The 23,796-nt window shown below is 46.0% G+C and overlaps 1 protein-coding gene across 1 annotated transcript in view; it reads left to right on the forward strand.

Moving 5' to 3' along the window:
• The window catches only part of myo6a (myosin VIa), an 83,840-nt gene that overhangs the window by 46,188 nt on the left and 13,856 nt on the right, over window positions 1-23,796 (forward strand). Inside the window, exons 19-29 of the mRNA XM_048250429.1 lie at window positions 3,520-3,558; window positions 4,441-4,534; window positions 7,801-7,931; window positions 8,536-8,613; window positions 9,785-9,914; window positions 11,555-11,817; window positions 14,908-15,116; window positions 17,445-17,535; window positions 20,717-20,877; window positions 21,613-21,651; window positions 22,062-22,097. Coding sequence (XP_048106386.1) covers window positions 3,520-3,558; window positions 4,441-4,534; window positions 7,801-7,931; window positions 8,536-8,613; window positions 9,785-9,914; window positions 11,555-11,817; window positions 14,908-15,116; window positions 17,445-17,535; window positions 20,717-20,877; window positions 21,613-21,651; window positions 22,062-22,097 — 1,271 coding nt within the window. The remainder of the gene's footprint in view (window positions 1-3,519; window positions 3,559-4,440; window positions 4,535-7,800; window positions 7,932-8,535; window positions 8,614-9,784; window positions 9,915-11,554; window positions 11,818-14,907; window positions 15,117-17,444; window positions 17,536-20,716; window positions 20,878-21,612; window positions 21,652-22,061; window positions 22,098-23,796) is intronic.

Genomic DNA, 23,796 nt, shown 5'->3' on the forward strand with positions numbered 1-23,796 from the left:
GACTTCGTTTTCACCTCAACGAAGGAACCAATCACAGAACGGAGGGGACTATGACGACACGCCGAAGCCGTTATGAGCTACGTACAGACGCATTTGATAGACATTCGCAGCGCCCGATAAACGGCTCTGGGCATTCGTAAACCACGTTTCAAATACGAGAAAATGAATGTCTAGTTCCCAGACCCCATCTCAACGAGATGAGGTCTGACGTTAGCCAGGCTAGATGAGGTCTGACGTTAGCCAGGCTAGATGAGGCCTGACGTTAGCCAGGCTAGAGCAGGTCTGACGTTAGCCAGGCTAGATGAGGTCTGACGTTAGCCAGGCTAGATGAGGTCTGACGTTAGCCAGGCTAGATGAGGTCTGACGTTAGCCAGGCTAGATGAGGTCTGTCTGACTAGCCAGGCTAGATGAGGTCTGGACGTTAGCCAGGCTAGATGAGGCCTGACGTTAGCCAGGCCAGAGCAGGTCTGACGTTAGCCAGGCTAGATGAGGTCTGACGCCGCCCGGGCTGATGAGGTCTGACGTTAGCCAGGCTAGATGAGGTCTGACGTTAGCCAGGCTAGATGAGGTCTGACGTTAGCCAGGCTAGATGAGGTCTGACGTTAGCCAGGCTAGATGAGGTCTGACGTTAGCCAGGCTAGAGCAGGACTCTGCCGACCGTTTCTTTCATCTCCATTCGCCAAGTGCAGTACGCAGCTGACCAACTTTGAAGCGTCTTTAGCGTAGCTAATGTCATGGCAACGGCCTGACCAGAAGAGTCTTGTCTGTAGGCGCAGAAGGTTGGATGCGGCCAGGCACACATTAATAACAACAACAAACAACAACACTGCTCACAAACACATACATACACTAATAAAAACGTGTAAAAAACAGTGTTTAAAATGCCATCAAAGCTATATTATATGCCGCCGTTGCATCATGTAGAGGTATTTATTATGTTTTAACTTAAATCTGACCCAAATGAGTTTAATCCAGTGAAGCAACTTCTGTCTGTGACGAGGAGCTTAACGGTGCCTCAGAAGCGAGGGTTGAAGTGTTTGTTTAAATACATGCCTTGGACTGCATGAGGGTTGAAGTGTTTGTTTAAATACATGCCTTGGACTGCATGAGGGTTGAAGTGTTTGTTTAAATACATGCCTTGGACTGCATGAGGGTTGAAGTGTTTGTTTAAATACATGCCTTGGACTGCATGAGGGTTGAAGTGTTTGTTTAAATACATGCCTTGGACTGCTGCTGGATGTCTTGTAACATCCCTAAGCCGGCTCCCTGTGGCGGGGGGTGTGCACGGCGGCAAGGTCCCTCTGTACCGCGGGGAACAGCGGGGAGTCTGTGGCAGAGAAGTTTCTCTGATTTAGTTGAGACGGAGGCCAGGAGATGATGGAGAGAGTGAGAGTGTTGTTTTTCTTGTTTCTTGTGCTGGGCTATGCGGTTTCTCCCTGTTGTTGAGTCTTTGTATCTCGCTGGCTATTTCATTGGATTCTCTCCTCCTCTTCCGAGAGAGAGCGAGAGAGAATAATGGATGGATGCTTTAGTTCAGTTTACCATTCTTGTACATATTTCTCGTCACACACGAAAGAGAGATCAGTTGAAAGACGCATGTGAATAATGGACCCAGAGAGCTGTGGGCTCGACAGCAAACTGGCTGGCAGGAGGCCACCAACGCCGAGAGAGAGAAAGAGAGTGCTCATTAAGAGATATAATGGAATGACTGAAAATCCCAGCATTAGCTGTCTGTCAGGGTAAGAGATAAAAGAGATGGATGAGGCGTTGTGGCGTTGTTGTTCTCCAGTTTGTCTCTCGTGTGAAATGAAACTCACTGGTTAACGGCACAAACATCCACACGCTCACAGGTCCATATCCGCGCATAGCTGCTGTACTTCTTCACTGATGTAAAGAAGTGTGTGTGTGTGTGTGTGTTTGTGTGGGAGAGGGAGATTGTATGTGTTTATTTAAGCTAATCTATAGATAAGATTGTTGACTTTCTTTCAAATGTATTGCTTGGCCTTACCGTTCAGACAAACAGTATTCTTCTATTTATACAGCCACACATTAGGAAGCCATATAGGCCCTCGAAGATGAGTTTGCAGTCATTGGCGTGTGGACCGGTCTAATCTTTTCAATCTAGCGTGAACAACAGATAAACGGGATGATTTGTGTGAGTGTTTGTTTGATAACGCGCTCATTTGTTCACCAGCCCCACCAATCAGATATGCCGCCAACTCTTCCACCAATGAGGTGCCGTTAACCTTGACTCCAGGCGAGAGCAGAGTGACTTTCTTACCCATTTTTATGACCAGACCGGGATCACTGTGAAACCTGCTTGGTCGTCTCAGGGAATATGAAGCTGTGGAGGTGATGCATATTGATGTGTCCTATTGATGTGGCCTGTGGGTTATTGCCTTAAGCCCTGGCCCTGGCCCTGCATGGCATCAGTATGACTGCTCTGCCATGTGTGGGAATAACATAGACAGCATCACATTACTTCTGGCTGCAAAAGCTTCCACAGAGCTGAGTCTTAGCTTGCATCATTGGCATTACCACTGCAATAGGGACAATCAGGGTGACCATGTTTGAATCAGAAGAATCAATGCTCATCGTTATGGGATAGACCTTTTTAGATTTAAATGTGTTCTATTGTGAGTTCAGTGCTCAAGAACAGTTAAATAATTATCAGAGACTAGTTTAGATTCAACTTTGTCATTGCGCAGAGTACAAGTACAAAGACAACGTAATGCAGTTTGCGTCTAACCAGAAGTGCAAGATAGCAGAAAAGTGCAATGTGATATGCAAAGTGATACACCCAGTATAGGCAGGAGGTGCATAAACAGTGTACGATATATAGTGCAGTGTATCCAGTGGTATACAGTTAAGAAGGTGGTGTGGTTTACAGTAATAGAAGTTAAATATAAAAATGTGCAGTGTATTAGCAGTGACCTAATAAGAGTAGGATAGATATGGCTATGCAGAATGAACAACATGTACAGATATGTGCAGTGTAGTAGCAGTAACATTATAAGAGTTGTAAGAACAATATAGATATATGCTGTGTGTTAACAGAATATATTATAAGAAAATAAGAATAAATATGGATATTCAGAATGAACCATATGAACAGATTATGTACAGTAGTAGAGAAAGCATTGCGCTTATATGCATATATATATATATATATATATATATATAATATATATATATATATATATATATATATATATATATATATATATATATATATATATATATATATATTTCAAAAAAGATATGAGAAACGGACAGAAAATATAGCTTTCTCCGTCTGCTGTTCCAGCACCTGTGCGTTGAAGTGGTTGGAGTGAGCTTGTATCTGTTTATGTGTGTTTGTTGTCTAAACAGAAGAGCTTGAGTGGCTAGAAAGCCCTTCTAACAAGCATGTGTGAATGTTTTATGCGCTGCCAGGACTGAATCATGTAAGTTGCATAACTATAGACTTTATTTTTATCCTAAAGTTGTTGCACTGTGATTTACACTGTGTCCCTGCAGACCCAGCTGAATATCTTACTGGACAAGCTGCGCAGCACTGTAAGTATTGTCCCACTGGGACGGCCCACTCACACCAGGCACCCTCCAGTTGCTTACTGCAGCTTTAATTCATCTCCCCATGGCTTATCATTACACTCCAATTGATCATTACACCAAAGATCCTTTAGAACACTTTATCAACAGTCTCTGATTACACTCTAATTTATCATTACTCTCTAATTTAACTGAATCATTTACATGTATTTATTTAGCAGACACTTTTATCCAAAGAGACTAACAAATATCCGTTATATTACAAGGGCCAGTGTCCCCGGAGAAACTCAGGGTTAAGTGCCTTGCTCAAGGGCACAGTGGTGGAAGCCTGGAATTGAACCCACAACTTTTAAGGCTACTGCCCAGCTCCTAAGCCACTACGCTACCACCACCCCTATCAGGTCTCCTCAGGGGGTGTAGATTAAGTTATTAGTTATTCTCTCTTCCCCACATGCCGAGGCGTTGAGACACAGTGAAGATCAATAAGAGCCATGAAACAATTGGGAACATGGGTGAAATTTTTCATATGAACAATGCCCAAAACATTTATTCATTTAATTTAGCTGATGCTTTGGCCAGAGCGACTTGCAAAATGGATAACTTTAAAAGTACAGTACAATAGGAGCAATTAGTATACTGTAATAATCAATAGTACCTTTGCTGATGACACAAAACCAGAGGATGACCGTGCAGAGTTAAATTAGGCCAAGGGAGGTGGTCATGGGAGAGAGAGGTGGTAGAAAAGAAGTGTATGGTAAGTTAACTTTGGCCGGTTTGCTCGAGGTATAAAGAGGGGGAACTCTTTAAAGTTGAAACTTGAAAGAGCTAGCGCATACACACTCTCATAAATACACTCACACACACTCACACCAACTTGCCTCTCCACAGGGTTCCAGCTTTATTCGCTGTGTCAAGCCCAACCTGAAGATGGTGAGCCACCAGTTCGAAGGTGCCCAGATCCTGTCCCAGCTGCAGTGCTCCGGTGAGTAATGCCCGTCGTCTTAACCGCTATAGTCCACTATCTTCTACACCCAGAGCGAGGTTAGTAATGGCCCTGGTCTTAACCTCTATAGTCCAGGATCCCCTGCACCCAGAGCGCCGGACCCCACTGGCCCGGTTGGATGAGTGTTAGAGTCTGACAGTGACATAGATTTTAGATGCGGCTGGTGTCCTTCCCTCACTTCTGTTTGGGTCCCTCCTTTGTTCTATTCCCCGCTCTCTGCTTTCTCGCTCCTCATCTCCTTTCATACCGGCTCACTCATCACACTTTTCTCACTCTTTCTGGCTCACTCACTCTCACTTTCTCATAAAACAACTCACTCTCTGCTTTCTCACTCACTTTCTCACTCCGCTCACTCACTCCTCCTTTCTCACTCTGCTCACTCACGCTTTCTCATCTCACTTTTCACTCTCACTTTCTCCTCTCGCTCCTCCTCTCACTTTCTCCTCTCGCTCCTCCTCTCACTTTCTCACTCTCACTTTCTCACTCTCACTTTCTCCTCTCGCTCCTCCTCTCCTTTCTCCTCTCACTTTCTCCTCTCGCTCCTCCTCTCACTTTCTCCTCCTCGCTCCTCCTCTCACTTTCTCACTCTCGCTCACTCACTCTCACTTTCTCACTCTCACTTTTTCACTCTCACTTTCTCACTCTCACTTTCTCACTCTCGCTCACTCACTCTCACTTTCTCACTCTCACTTTCTCACTCTCACTTTCTCACTCTCACTTTCTCACTCTCGCTCACTCACTCTCACTTTCTCACTTTCTCACTCTCGCTCACTCACTCTCACTTTCTCACTCTCACTTTCTCACTCTCGCTCACTCACTCTCACTTTCTCACTCTCGCTCACTCACTCACACTTTCTCACTCTCGCTTTCTCACTCTCACTTTCTCACTCTCGCTCACTCACTCTCGCTCACTCACTCTCGCTCACTCACTCTCACTTTCTCACTCTCGCTCACTCACTCTCACTTTCTCACTCTCACTTTCTCACTCTCGCTTTCTCACTCTCACTTTCTCACTCTCGCTCACTCACTCTCGCTCACTCACTCTCGCTCACTCACTCTCCTTTCTCCTCTCTCCTCCTCTATCTCTCTTCCTCTCTTCCTTTTCTATCTCTCTTCCTCTCTTCCTTTTCTATCTCTCTTCCTCTCTTCCTTTTCTATCTCTCTTCCTCTCTTCCTTTTCTATCTCTCTTCCTCTCTTCCTTTTCTATCTCTCTTCCTTTTCTATCTCTCTTTCTCTCTCTCTCTCTCTCTCTCTCTCTCTCTTTCTCTCTCTCTCTCTCTCTTTCTCTCTCCCTTTCTCTCTCCCTTCCTCCCTCCCTCTCCTCCCTCCCTCTCCTCTCTCTCTCTCTCTCTTTCTCTCCCTCCCTACCTCTCCTCCATCTCCCTCCATCTCATCTTTCTCTCTCGCTCCTCTCTCTCTCTCTCTCTCTCTCTCTCTCTCTGTCACTGTGTCAGGCCACCCGGTCTCTCTTCTCTGGTCTCTGTAGAGTCAGCAGGCCCTCTCTGTGCCCTTCCTCCTCGGCACTAACTGGAGCAGGCAGGGATGCTCAGGAGGGCAGGGTGCTAAATCACATGGTGTCATCCCCACTTCCTCCCTCACGGGCCCATAAAACGAGCCGACGACTCATCCCTCATTCTTATGTGTGATTTGCATATTACATTTGACACACGATGCCTCTATAACCTTGGGTACAGTTAACACATTCCCTCTGTAACCTTGGGTGCAGGTAACATAGTTCATCTATATCCTTGGGTACAGTTCTGTCAGCCTGGCGTACAGAGAGTATTTTACTTTTCAGAGTCTAAGCTTTCAATTCTGAGCCAAACGTTTCCTTTGATCTGTCATATAAAGTGGGGCCTTTTGTAGGCTAGTTGTGCAGGCAGAGGCGGATCAAGCTTTTTAAAAAGAGTGTGTGTGTGTGTGTGTGTGGGGGTTAGTACAACCATAGCTTTAGGTTAACAGAGATTCAGATCATGGTTGTCATCACAATAGGGTATTTGCTTTGATATAGGCTACCTCTGTTACAATAACTCACTACTTTAGCCTAACAGACAACAGCCTAATTTCAAAGTGTTTCGAGGTGTCATTGGGCTATTAATGCATAGGCTAGGCCTAAGCTATAGCCTAATTAAGCTATAATATCTATACAGTAAATGTAAAAGATACAGAATAATGACAGAACTGTAAGATCAAATTCAAAAACTAAAAGGTAGTATACCCAAAGCATGTTTGCAAACGTATGCAAAGAGAATATAAATCAATTGTGTTGCATAATCCATCTTACAGTAATTAATGTCAATTCAAAGACCTGCTGTTTGAATGGATAGTTACATGAATTCAAGTCGTTCGTTGCCTTAAATATTGTTGCTTCTAGCCCATGTTATCTCCAGTGTTGGATAACTGGAGATAACATGGGCTTGGTGCGAGCACCCTCACTTTCAACATCTATGACTCCCTGCATTTCTACATTTTCGTGACAAAATGTAGGGGTGATAGAATCGGGTTAAAAAGTGGGAGTGTTATAACACCCATAAGACCCCGCTTGCAACACCCCTGTGTGCAGGTACTATCGTTGAATGAGAGTTCAGAAGTCCCCAAGTGATTATTTGGTGCTTTAGGCAATTTCAAAGCATTGCCAATAGCAATAATCCCAAACAAACACAGCTGACTGTGAAGGAGGGATTTCATTAAAGTATCAAGCAAAAGTTATTTGGCATGCAGGCAGAAACCAATTTCTCCTCCTTTTTGTGAGCTAAAGTCAAGACCCATAAAAAAATCAATTTTTCAATTCTGCGTCACCCAAGCATTTCATCCAAAGAACCCAGATTCAGGAAGTCCACTCCAAACTAATACCAAAGTCCTTTTAGGCAAGTCCCTCCACTCAGCGGCCATATAGCAACGCTTTTTGGGTACTCATCGGGCATCCTATTCGGCAGAAATGCACGTGCGCAAGGCTTCACGACACCAGCGTGCTCCAGTGGCAAGTTCACAACACATGATTGGCACGATGTCTGCACAACACAGCACATAATTGGCTCAATGTAGTCACATCACACCACATGATTGGCTCAGTGTATACACAATGTCGACGTTTTGGCGAGGAAGGGGTGGGATATGTGTAGACGACGGCCATATTGGCGTTGCAAACTAACCCCATGCATTTCTATGGAGGATTTTGTCTCTGCTAATACTGTCCTCCTCATGTGTGCCCTATCCTGGCTGTCCCGTGTGACCCCCCCCGTAGGGATGGTGTCCGTGCTGGACCTGATGCAGGGCGGCTTCCCCTCCCGTGCTCCCTTCCACGAGCTCTACAACATGTACAAGCAGTACATGCCAGCCAAGCTGACGCGCCTCGACCCGAGACTCTTCTGCAAGGTCAGTATCAAAGGCATGGCCTACTTCCCATAAAGGAAACCACATAAGGACACTTCTGACGTCATTAGATATCTCTCCTAGGGAGGAAAGGAGGAAGCATGAGAGGAAAGGGAGAGTGAAAGTGATTAGGAAAGGAGGAACGAAAAGAGGAAGGAAGAAGAGTAATGTATGTATTTAGGAGCAAAGTGATTCGGTCATCAACAGCGTGTGCATTTAAATTCTCACTCGCAGGATGGATGACTGAAAGAAAAAAACACATCAGACACTTTCAGCCCCAGTTGTGCGAGTGCAATACTTTGAGCAGCCTTTCTCTCACTCTCTCACTCTCTCACTCTCTCTCTCTCTCTCTCTCTCTCTCTCATGCCTGTGACTCAGTCCATTGATCTCGGCGTTGGTGGCCTCCTGCCAGCCAGTTTGCTGTCGAGCCCTCAGCTCTCTGGGTCTATTATTCACATACGTCTTTCAACTGATCTCTCTTTCATGTGTGACGAGAAATATGTACAAGACTGGTAAACTGAAAGCATCCATCCATGAACACGTATGCTCTCTCTCTCTCTCTCTCTGTCTCTATCTATCTATCTATCTCTATCTTTCTCTCTCTCAGGCTCTGTTCAAAGCCCTCGGTCTTAACGAGAAGGACTACAAGTTTGGGCTGACCAAAGTTTTCTTCCGACCTGGAAAGGTGAACAAAATCCCAAATCCCCCCCAAAACCCCACACCCCTTGCTGTTTCTTTTGTCATCGCTCATCCCACTCCCTCTTTTCAAATGGCAGACCTCATGTTTATCAAAGGCAGGCATCGGGGCATCCAGAGCTCCTGGCTTCTCTGTCGAGTGGCACTGAAGCTGGAACGCCAGGGTCACTGCAAGCAGATGGGCGTTTGATTTGCAGCTAAATGAATCATTTATCAGTGTTAAAAACCTGTGCAGCAGAGGCCAGGAGATGGATGAGCGCTTGTGCGATATTCAGGGCTGGGAGGAGACGCTGCTCTGGAGAGGGGAGGTCTCGGAGGGCATGTAGTCCACCAGCTCTGATGAAGAGATACAGAGAGGAGAGGAGGGGGGTGCACATTGTTTTGTTTTTTTTGTTTTTTTTGTCTCTGCTGGAAAATGAGTTTAATCTCCCCTCACAGAGGTGCCATTCCAAGACAGCTCGAGACATATTTATCTCATATCAGCTCAATCGCACTCACTCCATGTGTGTGTGTCTGTGTCTGTGTCTGTGTGTGTGTGCGTGTGTGTGCATGTCTGTGTGTGTGTGTGAGAGAAAGAGAGAGAGAATGCGATAGAGCACTGTCTGTCCTCTCATGCGCCTACTCGGTCTGGCACCAACCCTGGTTATAATTTGGGATGTGCTAATGAGAAATGTTGAATATGTTATTCCCTGCCCAGTTTACATTTGCTTCTCCACCTCTCCTTGTCATTTTATTCAGTGTCTCTCTCATTCCTCCTCTTGTCTTTCCACTCTTTTTCTTTCATCACGCTTTCTATCTATCTTTGTTTCTCTGTTTCTACCTCCTGTTCTGTCTTTCTTCCACTTTTTTTACTGTCTTTTACTTTCACTCTGTCTCGCCCTCTCATTATTTCTCCTCACTTCTTTTTCTGTGCTCACTTCTCTTTTCTTTCTTTCTATCTATCTTTCTCTCACTCTTATATATTCATCAAGTCGTTCGTTCCCCTGCGACTTTCACCACAAGGACATTACTTCAGTGCAAGTCATCTATTAACATAGACTCACAGAGATGGCAATCTGTGTGACGTGCTGCGAACGGCTGATTTTATTTCGCTGGCATACATTATCAGCCCGGTTTTTGATTTATTCCTTCTCTACCACCCCCCACCCCCCCTTCTCCAGTTTTCGGAGTTCGATCAGATCATGAAGTCAGACCCGGACCACCTGGCGGAGCTGGTGAAGCAAGTCAACAAGTGGCTCATCTGCAGCCGCTGGAAGAAGGTCCAGTGGTGCGCGCTGTCCGTCATCAAACGTGCGTATGCTCGCCGTTAACACTCGCCGTCTCCTCCTGCGCGCCCCACTGTGCCAGCAGCAAGGCTCCCAGAGCCATGGCCCCTCATACCGGATTGATTTGCAACCCTAATCAAACACACTCATAAGCAGGTGCTCCCGAAGAGGCTGATTCACTCTGTATTCGATTAGAGCAATAAGCGAACCGCTTGAGGCTAGTTAGTCAGGAACAGGGCTTAACATTATTCCAAAGCAGGGTTAATGCATTATGTAAATAGCTTTATGGAATGAAACAGCAGATGGCCAATTTCATCATTAGTCCCCAATGAAGTTTTATACTCAAAACATTTTGACTCCATACATTAGTACGTAAAAAAAAAATCTTGTGTGAAATCCCAACTTCACCAAATCCCCAATGTTTTAAGCTAGCAAGTATTCTACCAAGTATTCACATGGGAGTCAGTATTCTTCTCCCCCTCGAGTTCAGTCAAGTGGGCATGGTTAACCTGCCTCATAGCTTTGCTCAGGCCATGCCTCCAGGCTGCCAGTATCACCCAGGACTGCTGGGGATTTGTGCTAATTAACAAACTCAGTTGCCACGAGACACGGACGTGGATCTTCACCTCCTGATCTGAACAGCCCGTTCTCAACTCTGTTGGATGTGTGCGGTCTTATTTTCAGAGCTTTTTATTTGGCTCAAGGCTCTTTTTTTGGGGGCAGGGTGTAACACTGTAGTCACACTTGGCTAATTAAAAGGATGCGTTTGTTTACATGTATTCCATTTAAAATGCTAGTTTCTTTCCTTTTTCATTTGGAATGAAATTAACAGTTAACAAACTGAGTTTCACTGAACTGTTCTTTTAATTGTGCCCGTCTGAATTGGGTGCCTCCATGCAAAGGAAAAGAGAAATCTCTGTTGTCATATGGGCTAAAGAGCTTTTCAGTCTGTTTTCGGAGATAGCACATTACTACAACACAAGCACACACCATTCTGATGTCACTCTTTAAAAGTTTGTGTTAAGGCTTAGCAGTTTCGTTTTTTCAACCACTTTCTGTTCAGCCTTTTTAAACAAACTCTATGATTGATGAGCTTAATCCCCCTCGTCCCCCCTTTCTATCCATCTTTGTTTGTGTGTTTCTAAAAAGATCTCGACTGAAGATAAAGATATTTGTCTGATTTCCTGATCTTTATCTTTATCTTTATCTTTCATTTGATGCCCGTTCTGGATTCTTCGATCGATTTTTCCCGGCCCACTCTCCTCTCCACTCCTCCTCTCCTCCACTCCTCCTCACTCATGTCCTCCCTCTCTTCCTCATTAGGAAACCAGCCACGGCTCTCAGTGGCCCCTGGCTGTGCGGGAGGTAGCCGGGTGGCTCGGCCAGAGCTCCCGCTTTATTGCCCTCTCAGCCGCTCTCCTAGGGCTCCTCGTGACTGACAGCTCAAGAGCAGTCCAGGGCTGCCGCGGACTGGGGATTTCTGTCAGTGCTGGCAACCAGGCGTGCTGGATTGTTAAGGTGTATCGGGGGGGATTGGTGTCAGGGCTGGAAGCCCATGTGGGGGTTGTAGACTGGGCTAGGTGGGAGAGCAACTCCTGCTGCAGCATTTAGCAGTTGCACTGGACGTGACTTCAGCAAGACCTTTCCTACCGTGGAGAAGTGAAGTTCGGTCTATGGTGCTCATTAGTCAGTGCTCCCAGCAGGATTTTGTTCAAACTGAATTTGTGACTAATGTGTGTGTGTGTGTGTGTGTGTGTGTGTGTGTGTGTGTGTGTAGGATCGATGGGCTGGTTAAGGTGCGTAATCTGAAGACGAGGATGGACAAGTTTAACGAGGTGGTGGCCGGTCTGAAGGAGGGACAGCAGGAGATGCTCAAACAGATCCAGGACCTGGACGCCTCCATCGACACCCTCATGATCAAGATCAAGGTGCGTGTTGGCACGAGTGTGTGCTTGTGTGTGTGCAAGAATATGCGTGTGCATACTGGCACTCTATGTCTGGTTCTCATTCACACACACACAAAGTGTTGTAGTTTTTATACTTCATGGCTACCAGATGGGGTGGTAATTATGAGAGGTCTGTGCAGTTAAGTTCAGGGATGAGTGGCCTATCTAACTTCCTCAGTCAAAGAAGAGAAAGGAGAGAGTCTGTGCAGTAACTTCTTCAGTTAGATAGGCCACTCATCCCTGAACTTCACTGCACAGACATATATTATTCACCAGACAGGGGATGCTCTTTTTCTTTCTCTCTCTCTCTCTCTCTCTCTCTCTCTCTCTCTCTTTCTTTCTTTCTTTCTCTCTCTCTCTCTCTCTCTCTCTCTCTCTCTCTCTCTCTCTCTCTCTCTCTCTCTCTCTCTCTCTCTCTCTTTCTCTTTCTCTCTCCTTTCTCTTCTTCCTTTCTTTTTCTCTCTCTCTCTCTCTCTGCTGTCACTCCATCCCTCTCCTCTAGCTCCTGGTGGTTGCAGTAGCCTCATCAGAGGCCTGTTGCCTCTCTCCTCTCCCTAGCGCTGTGAGGGAGATGAAATCTTGTTTGTTTATAATATCCCCCGCCTGCTCTTCCACACACACACACACATGCCCTTTATCCTTCATCTGCTGTGCTCAGCCCCTTCCTTTGTCTCTCCTATTGGGACTGGATGACACACAGTTTTACTGTCTACCCACAGCTCTCTCACTCTCGGGATGTTTGAGTTCGCCAAGAAGCATGCTGCTGGTCTAGTGTACCTCAGCCTTGGTGTTTAGAGGTAGCATCTGCGCTCTAAATTACATTTCTGGGATTAAGTGTAGAACGTGATGAAAGACAGCATATGGAGAGCCACAGGAAATATGCAATATGTGGCTGGCTCGTCTAAAGTGCCTTTTGGACATTTTAAGAGCACACAATACCCAGACGCTTGATTAATGTCTCTAGTGGTGTTTTGGGATTGCAGCTTTGTCAGTAAAATTTAGATTAGATGACAAAGTCGCACACAAAGCACTTCCAACAAACTTAATGTATTTTTCAATGTCCACGAGGCCCAAGGAGCTGTGTTTCAGTATACAACTATGGCAATAATGAGTTTTAGGGAATGCTGATGGATTTTGTGCTATGAACTTTTCATTTCAGTTTTGTGGTGTAACTATGTAGACATAACTAGAATGATGCTTTTAGAGCAACCGTGACGTGTAAGGCTGTGCGTACATATGTTATTTCAGTCCCCTGTGTATACCAGAAACGCACAGAATGGTTTCCCTAGTGACAGACGATGCCAATGCATAGTAATCAACACCTGTTACCCACTGGTGATGTCATGTTTATAGCACCTCCTGTTGAAATCAGGTTACTGCCAGTGAGACTCCTCACACCTTATGGAGAGAGAGAGAGAGATGGAGAATATGAGGAGATCAAGCAGTTGAAAAGAAACACACAATGATGAATACACACACACACACACACACACACACACACACACACACACACACACACTTGCACACACTCACACCAAGGGCAAGTTATTACATTTCCCCCAGTCTAGGGTTTGAATGTGTAATAAAGGTGGTTACAAACACCAGAACCTTGACTTTGAGGAAAGGGTGTGCACTATAAATTATACTGTAAATTGAACCTTGAGTTTGTACGCTTCCAGTGCGAGTATGGACAGTATGGGTAAAAAACACTGTGCAGAACCACTGGGCTAATATACGGGGATAAATGGGGAAAAGTGAAGTGTTGTATGAATAACCTCTGGCAAAATTATATTAAAGTTATTGAATGTGTCAGAATGTGTCCTACTCACACCCTCCCCCTGATTGTCCCTTGTTTTCCATTGTGTTAATCCTGATGACAAACACCTGATACAATAGATGAACTGTCCTGCTCAAAGTAAAGAGAGAAGGACAGTTAAGAACAGGGAGAGGTTGTTGTAGCAATGCAACATGTTGCTTAATATTCATAGATATAACAAAGGACTGCACACAAATGTAGTTAAATTACAATTTACAAAGCAAAATCATTGACCAAGAGAAAGAAAGCTGCAGAGAGGAAGTGATTAACAGAAAATTGAGAAACGCAGAGCGAGAGAGGATGAGAGATTTAGTTGTTGCAGTTTAACAGATCTGCTGTGGGTCAGAAGAGCCCACAGAGAGGCAGGGTAGAGTCCAGTCGACTGTAGTGCTAATGAACAAAGGCCTGCAGCTCCATAGAAACCACCCTCATCTTCATAGTGAATGACCCCACTTCAACTTCACTGACCTGAGTGGATCACCTGATGAGTCTTAAAAAAGTCTCTCTATGCGATACAACACTAGGTAGAATAATGCGAAGTAGAATTCGAATAATGCTGTTTAAGTTCTAGAGTTAAAGAGAAGAGCAAAGCAGCACAGTTAGCATAATGAACACATACTTTCATGGGTTTTCATGACCATTTTAGGCATCTTAAGGCCCATTTGTGTAGATTTAGTATGACATTATCAGTTATAATGGAAAGCCACAATGATGCAATATACAACCATTTGCCTTGATGGGCAGTTCTGTCAGTCGTACCACATGGGTTTTGGGCTCATGGGTTTTGTTTTCCTATGAGCGCCAAGTGCTAAATGAAGCGTTGATCTTAACTGCGCTACAAGTCAGTTTGAGAATGTGGCATCCAGGAAATGATTGTATTTAATGTTTTGAGTGCTATATTCTCTCAGTGGTGCATGGAGCCATCTTCGTGATGTTGCGGAGTTGAGCTGAGGGTTCACCTCTCTGCATTTTACTCTTTAACTTTATTACATGGCTCTTCGGAGTGCTGCAGAATGCTCCATTCACTTGAATGGGCCTTCCCAACGTTCGGTGGTCTGCTAAATCTCAATAACAGACCGTTGCTAAGTATATACAACATCTAACAATACAAGCTTCTATTGAGAGTCTTCAGCTTTCTATAGAACACATGAGGAGAATGTTTTGTTTCATGTGTGTGTGTGCACCAGGGAAGGTTGAGGGACTGACGTCAGCGTACTGAAGTCTTTGGCTGTGTGTGTGTGTGTGTGTGTGTGTAGAGCACGGTGATGACGCGCATCGAGATCGACCACGAGCACCAGGCGCTGGTGACGCGCTCGCAGCAGCTGCTCAGCGCCATGCAGAAGAAGAAGCAGGAGGAGGAGGAACGCGCGCGCCTCCTGCGCATCCAGGAGGAGATGGAGCGCGAGCGCAAGAGGAGGGAGGAGGAGCAGCAGCGACGCAAACAGGAAGAGGAAGAACGCAAACTGTGAGTCCCTGATTGGCTGCTCAGTGCCATGTTCTCTTGATTGCGCCTGCTTGACATAGCCTCAGTGAAATGCTCTCGACGGCGGTTCTGTTGGCGATGTTTTTGCCCACAAAGGTAGCTTGATAGTAAACAGGCTCGGCTGTTGATTGGCCCCTGTGGGAAATATAACACTAGGAATTTAACACCTCTACTCTGTATATCTGACACAAATATACACAGATTTAAAAAGCAAGTTGAATGCTTCAGTTTATATGTGCATCTACTGTACACACTCTTACCCTGGGATAATTATGCATGGAAATTACACATGGAAAGTTTGCGTATTTATCAGCAAAAGTGCCTAGGAATTTAATCATGGCCTAGAGAATGCCAAGGTTCTGTTTTATGTAGTCTAGTTCACAAGATTCTCAGTGTGCCCAGAAATTATTTTAGTACATTCCCCTCAATGGCAGTGTATGTATCAAGCACTCAAGCACTTTGTACTGTGTACATACAAAAAAAGCCTTTCACTTGAGTTTGAGGAGCACAGTCTGCAGTGTCTGTAAATGCAGACGGCACAGTACCTGCACCTACTCCAGTGAAATACTCTATAGTGAAACACTTTGCATGGAATGTTGTGCAGATGTGCCTAAGAACTGCTGCTAAAAGGGCCTTGTAGTAAAAATTATTTGTAAGTACATACTGTAAACAAATGTAATCTTAACTTCATCAGCCTGTCTGCCTCATATTGTATTAACTACTGATTTGTGCCTGGTGAAGACACGCCTTGACCATTTGCAAATCAAGTCGTTTGTCATGTACGATGGCCCAGGTTTTGTCTCATGCCAGACTTCACCATAGGCGGTCGGCGCCAATTAAGCACGCATAGGTTCGGGGCGTGTCTAAACTTTTCCACTGGAGCAGACAAAGAGCCTACTAACAAGATAAAAGGCAGTGACATACGAGAATCGGTAGGTGACTTGAACAGAGGCAACTTGGTTCATGTTCTCCTCCGAGCCGGCTTGTAATAAACCTTGGGAGCGTCTCCCTTTCTTAACACATCTTAGTTCTGTTTTGCTTCCACGTCATTTTTAATTCTCACCACAGCCTCTGATGCTAAGGTTTTTCTCTACCTAGTTGAATTCTTAGTGGGCCAAAGAAATACATTTTTTCCTTAATGAGATTTATTTTACTAGTTACTGTTTTGACGGTGTATGAACAAGCTCTCTGCAACAGAAGCACTTTACTGTTTAGGTGTACTATGCCCTTTTAGTTGAGATTGAGGAGCGCAGTAGGTAGTCTTTGTAAATGCAGATGACACTATGCCTACAATGGCCTCAGACATATTTGGTCACGCCTGGCCTATTATTTTGATGAGTGTCATAAAATCCTTCATAAGAGGCTTCACCTAGCATTCCACATTATTTTATTCCCATCCTGGGTCATTTCGGGGGACAGACCGGAGTTTATGGGCCTTGTCGTTATTACAGGGTCCCTCCAAAAAAAGCCCACTTGGCAGGTGCATGTGAAGGGCACCGTCGTGAACGTGCTGCTCCACTGACCTAAGCCCCTGGACTACCGCCGCCACCAACACCACCACCCTCACAACACCACCACCGCCACCCTCACAACACCACTACCACCACCACCACCACCACCACCCCCCTCACAACACCACCACCATCACCACCACCACCCTCACCAACACCACCACCACCCTCACAACACCACTACCACCACCACCACCACCACCACCCTCACAACACCACCACCACCACCACCACCACCCCCACAACACCACTACCACCACCACCACCACCCTCCACAACACCACTACCACCACCACCCTCACAACACCACTACCACCACCACCACCACCACCCTCACAACACCACCACCACCACCCTCACAACACCACCACCGCCACCCTCACAACACCACCACCACCACCACCATGCTCACGCACACACCACCACCACCACGACCACGCTCATACACACACCACCACCACCACCACCACGCTCACACACACACACAGCCTGCCCCTCCTGCCTGCCACAGAGCTACGAGTAATATGCATATTATGAAACATTCAATTACGACGAGGCAGCGAGCCAGAGTTCTGGAGCCGGTGTCTGTTCAGGATGGGCGGCCATGAGGGAGAGTGTTATTTACTGGTCGCAGCGAATTTTGGCATGAGCACGGAGAACTGACATGAGCTTTGGTTCACCTGACCTCGCCTGACCTTGCCTCTGGATCAATGGGACGAGGCTGCTCTTCCGCCGAGAGAGAGAGAGAGAGAGAGAGAGATTATGATTTTCTTTTTTCGATCTTTCTGCCGTCTCTCAGGAAAGCAGAGATGGAGGTGAAGAGGAAGCAGGAGGAGGAGGAGCGAAAGAAGAGGGAGGAGGAGGAGAAGAGGCTGCAGGAGACGCTGCAGGTGAGGCCAGAACATGGAACGGCATCTCACTGTCTCATCTCACCGCACAATAAGCACATTTCTCTCTCTCTCTCTCTCTCTCTCTCTCTCTCTCTCATCCTCACCCTTTCCCCTCCTCTCTCTCTCTCTCTCTCTCTCTCTCTCTCTCTCTCTCTCTCTCTCTCTCTCTCTCTGTCTCCATGGTGAGGAGTGGTTTCAATTTCACTTGATGGAAGCACTTTAGGGGCTTCGTGAGAGAGTTTGCCCTTTTCTATTTCATGCGCAAGGCAAGATTGTTTTCAGTCCACTTTCTTTACACTCAGTAGTCTGAGTCATCCTCTCCTCTCCTCTCCCTGATCCTGCTCCCTCTCTCTCCTCTCCCTGATCCTGCTCCCTCTCTCTTCTCTCCCTGATCCTGCTCCCTCTCTCTTCTCTCCCTGATCCTGCTCCCTCTCTCTTCTCTCCCTGATCCTGCTCCCTCTCTCCTCTCCCTGATCCTGCTCCCTCTCTCTTCTCAGCCCATGTTGTTCTATGTGTTTAAAACATATCTCTCTGTCTTAGCCTGCTACCACCAGAGCATTCTTTTATTGTGAAGCACTTTGGATGTGATTGTGCTACATAAATGCAATGTGTTTGCTTTGTGGAGAGGGTCTGGACACTGTCCACTGGGAAATGTGTTCTAATCCTAGCATCGTGAGGGCCGATGCCAAATATGTGGTTGTGACCTTCATCTGAGGTAGAGATCCTGTTCTGGCATTTAATCTGACTACTGGAGATTAGTATGGATCAGTATGGAGATTCAGAGGGGAGAACGTAAAGAACATAGAGGAAATATGGATATCTCTCTCTCTTTCTCTCTCTCTCACTCTCTCTCTCTCTCTATCCCTCTCTCTCTCTCTCTTTCTCTCTCTCTCTCTCTCTCTATCCCTCTCTCTCTCTCTCTCTATCCCTCTCTCTCTCTCTCTCACTCTGTGTCTTTTCATTCTCTTCTCATCCTTCTGTCATGATCGCTCGTCTTCATCACACTCCTCTTTCCTCTCACTTCCTCTCTCTATCCCTCGTTCCTCTTCGTCTTCCTCTCCTACAGCAGTCGCTCTGTGTTGAGCGGCGCTGGGCTTGAACTGGATGAATCACTGCTTCCAGCTTTTATCCTCGCGACTGCCTGGCTCCCTGTCTTGATCAAAGAGAGCGACCTAAGGCCTTCCCCCCTTGGCTCTGCCCCCCCAGCCCTCTCATGCCTCGTCTGCTAACCCTCCTCCTCCGTCCTGGTCTCTTGCTGCTCTTCTCCTCTCCTCTCTTTTTTTGGCTGTCTCAGACTTTTTCCTTTTTGAATGTTATTTTCTTTATCTCTTTCTTTCTTTCTCTCTCTCTGCGGATGCTAAGTTGCTGAGTTTAACTTTTGGCTCTCCTGCACACTTTCTCTTCAGTTCTCTTTCTCACTTTTTGTCTCTTTATAGTGTCTCTGCATAAACACAAAAACCTCTCTCCTGTGAGGACTTTTAGAGTTGTGCCTCACGGTTAACGGCTCAAAGTTGGCTGCCTCGCAAATCTCCTACCCAGTCATGAGTAACAGAGTCACTCTCGGCCGCTCTCACTGTTACAGTACATGGTCGGTTTGTTTTTATGTTTTTTAAGCTGACTGTCTCCCCCTGGAGAAACGCACCCATTTTTTTTATTTTATTTTTTTTCTAAGGCTGCGTTTGACGCTTGGCCCCCGTCGCAGCGCAGTGTGTGTCCTAGATGGGGTGGCGTAAGCCTCGTCTGTCCCCTGACCCTGGATTTGAGCGCTGATAGGCTGCTATGTCCTAATTGAGTGAATGGAAACCCTCCAGAGGGAGTGAGAGAGCCGTGGCCCCTGTGAGGACCCACAGATGGACACACACACACACACACACACACACACACACACAGTCCAGCTCTTGGCCTGCATGCACACCGTGTGTCAGCGGAATCCTTTTGCTTGATGTGTGGGGGGGGAGATAAAGGAAGACAACGTTCACCTTTTGGAATCCAACGCGCCGACTTAAGCGATTACAGAACGGTACATCGGAGTTAGAAGGTCTCGCGCACTTGTTGGCTCCTTCACAGATAGTTTTGTAGGTCACACAGGTTTGCTAAGCAAAGGCTGCCTTTGGTTCCTTACTTGACTTAAGTGGAACAGCCGGAAATGTGCTAGAACATTCATGTCATTTCTTTGCACTCAGACAAGAAATTCGGCCCTCATTTTGTAAACAATGTACTTTTGGATTATGGATCTATGGACCATCTCTTTCTTTCTGACCTCAGGCGTGTGTGTGTGTGTGTGTGTGTGTGTGTGTGTGTGCGTGCGTGCGTGCGTCGTGCGCGTGTGTGTGTGTGTGTGTGTGTGTGTGTGTGTGTGTGTGTGCTCGCGCGTGCACGCACACGCCCTTCATGAGTTGAAGTTGACTTAGAGAGCAGACATATCCATCCATCATCTTCGCTGTTTTCCCACTTTCTCACTTTTCTCACACACACACACACACACACACACACACACACACTTCATTATGGAGGAGGACGTGCCACTGTGTGACAGTGGATATTAAGTAGTCTGCTCGTACTGTCCCAGGTCCACTGTGACTGTGTGTGTGTGTACTTTTCATCTTTGTTATAGATCACTGCCGTACGCTTATGTGTGTCACTTCAAAGCCAGAAGAAAGTTGTCCTGAACATATACTACCGGTTCTCGACTGTTGTAGAAAGCAATGGCTGATCTTTAATGCAATATTTACATTGCCTATTACTGTATCAACAACCATTCATCCAATGTTCCAAAGGCACATTCTGTTTACTAATCTGATATCATTTTAAAAGGCTAACTGAGAAGACATTGGAGAACCCTTTTGCAATTATGTAAGAACATAATATAATCTGAAAACTGCTGCCCTGATTAAAAAAACAATGCAACTGATCTCAGTTGGTATTCTGTCTATAATGGAGTGGAATGGACTTTTCTAAGTGACCCCAAACTTGTGACCGGTAGTGTATTGTGTTACACAGTTACACAGAGGGTATGTAAACATGCCTGTCTGAAGTTGACTTTAATTAAGATTTTCTTTCTGTATACTGCCACCCAAGGTCAACCCTGTGTGAGAACTCCATCTACCCTATGTGACATGGGACATTAAATGTGTATGGGGGCTGGTTTCTAAACTGTGGTGTGTGTGTGTGTGTGTGTCAGGAGGAGATGGAGCGGCAGGTGGCGGCCGAGCGTGAGGAGGAGGCGGCTCGGCAGGCCATTCTGGAGCAGGAGCGGCGTGACCGCGAGCTCGCCATGAGGATCGCCCAGAGCGAGGCCGAGCTCATCCCCGAGGAGACGCAACTGGATGCCGGGCTGCGCAGGTAACACACACACACACACAGTTTACTGCCAGTGAGACCCCCACACACACACACACACACACACACACACACACACACACACACACACACACACACACACACACAGACATGCACAAACACAGAGACTCACCTGTGGGGCACACAGACACATTATGAATGTACTATATACGCATTCAAAGAGCAGATAAACATGCACACACAGCTGAAAAGAAAGGTGCCATCACAGGGCAGATGTCAGCTCGTCTGTTCTGGTCTGTAGATGTGTGAATGACACATTCATCTGTGCCAACACATTCGTCGCCAGGGTGCTGTGAACATCATTATCCCCCATATCACACTGTCATGTGGTCACAGTCACGGTTTCCTGTGTCCACTCACACGTTCACTCGTATATGATGAGACATGTCTGAGTTGAGGTGATAGAGATGTGTAAAGGGATTACATGAGACACAGCAGCCATCGCTGAAACACTGGGCCTCAGGGAACTGTCAAGCCTAATGTCACGGTTTTTACAAGCTTTGGAGGTGTGATGTCTGTCTAACCTTTTTGTTTTTTTAATGTTTGTCACCCTTTCTCCCTCTCTCTGTCTCTCTCTTTGTCTCTCTTTCTGTCCATGCCTTTTTCTCTCTCTCTCTCTCTCTCTCTCTCTCCCTCTCCCCCCCTCTCTCTCTCTCTCTTTCTAACACACATCTTTCTCTGAACTCTATGCTTTCTGTCCTTGTTTTTTTCTTTCAGTAATGGCTCAAGTGTTCCATCATCCCCAGAGCGAGTGAAGTAAGCCCTTAGACGCCCCGACCTTCTCCCAATCTGAATCCGACATGTTTTCCATGATCTGTGCCCCTCCTCCTCCATGCATGCCCCCCGCCCCCCCTCCCATGTGATCTGCCAATCAGTCTCAGTCCCACTCCTACTGACTCTAACCCTGGCGAGCAGCCATTAACCTGAAAAACTAAACTGTTCATCAACCGCCCATTGATTCACAATGACTCAGAGAGTTAGCATTTAAGTCCTTTATAAATATATCTCCATTGTTGTTCTAAATGCAGCAGAGATGTGTAGGCACAATGATCTCACTGATGCACAATCAAAACTTTAGTCCAACAGAAAGGTAATTGACATTATGGTGTTGTATGGTGGTGGGTTTTTGAAAGGTGCTCTTTAATGTGATGGCTTTCTGTTTTCAGTGTTCCTGCACAACCAAAGCTCAAGAGTTTGACCATGTAGGTGTTTACATTTTCTTCCTCTGTAGTTCTCACCTTTAGAGAAACCCTAGATTTCAAGGGTTTACGTTACATTTCACCAGCACAACTGCACAAAGTAGTGTTTTTCTTTTGGTGGTGGTTTATTCACTTAGTTCACCTGAGCACAGGTAGGTCCTTCCCCCACAGCCGCAGTGTCCCGAGCTCCGCAGCCTTTAGCATTAGTGGGCAAGGCTCAGGTTCAGAGAGTGTACAAGTCAGCCATCTGCAAATCCTCTGCTGTTTCTGAATTAGAGGGTGTGATTCAGAAACAGGTATTCACAGAGAAAAGAGTTGTCTACGAATGGTAGAATACAAAAATAAATACATAAATGTGATATATGTGATAGAATCTGGGGAAACCCATCACATGGTGAAATTTCACCAACTTATGTTCATCCAGGATTTTGCGAGGATGGTATCCACGATGTTGCTAGAATAGTATCAGAATCTTAAATTGGTGGAATTTCACCAGAGAGGATTGAAACAGAGCAGAAATCAAGGATTTTTGATTTCACCATCTGATGGGTTTTGCCAGATCCCATCACATATGTATGGACAAAAACTTCGGTAACACTTTACTTGGCAGTATCGACATAAGAGTGACATGACACTGTCATGACACATGAATCCTAACCCTAACCCTATCTCTATCCCTAATCCTAATCCTAACCTTAACTTGTTATGACAAAAACCGAATGTCACTTAATAACAGAAGCGTTATGTCATAAATGTTTATGACACGTTCATGACACGTCATGTCACTCTTATGTCGATGCTGTCAAGTAAAGTGTAACCAAAACTTCTGAACCAGAGCATTCCCATCTCCACAAACCACCAAGTAGTACCACACACCACCAAGTCTGACACCACACATCCTTGTTGGGAAGGTAATAGCAGTAAAGCACCTGGTCTCCTGAGTGGGAGATGTGATTGAGGCTGTCTATTGAGGCTGAACGACGCTCGAAACTGTGTCCCAATATTTTAACATAATGTGCATGCTAGCCGGACAGTTTCTGTCACATAACATGCTCTGTGGCCCATCGTAGAGTGATGGGAGAAGTGTAGGCTGTGGCTGGGGTGTGTTCAGCCCACCGTCTCCTGACAGCGGGCCCACTCGGATAATAAGCGTTTAAGTGAACAGGGACACCGCAGCCTTACGGGGAAACTTATGGATTCTCCATGGGAGACGAGGCTCCGTTTGTCTCTCAGGCTTTTTAATGGGCTCGACTGCAGCGTACTTGTTTTTAGCTTTGCTCTGCAGAGACGAGCTGTCTCCATCCTCAGCCTCTCTAAGTTGGGCACTGCGGTGTCAGTGTGAATGGAGCACGTTGGGCTGTGCTGTCAGGAACCGAGAGTTTCAAGTCCATGTTGCATATAGTGCTTGTGCGGTGCAGAAAACAGTCACACAAGTTCAAAAAGAATACACACACACACACCCACGCACACACACACACACTAACACACACTTACACTCACACTCAGCACACACACACACACACACACACACACACACACAATCACACACACAATCACACTAACACACACACACACACACACACACACACACACAAACGCGCACTCTCCCTCACACACACAGTCATTTCAGATTCACATCACACACACACACACACACACTCACACTCACACTTACACTCATACTCACTCACGCACACACTCA

This window comes from Alosa alosa, chromosome 8, assembly GCF_017589495.1.
Source record: "Alosa alosa isolate M-15738 ecotype Scorff River chromosome 8, AALO_Geno_1.1, whole genome shotgun sequence".
Taxonomy (NCBI): Eukaryota; Metazoa; Chordata; class Actinopteri; order Clupeiformes; family Clupeidae; genus Alosa; species Alosa alosa.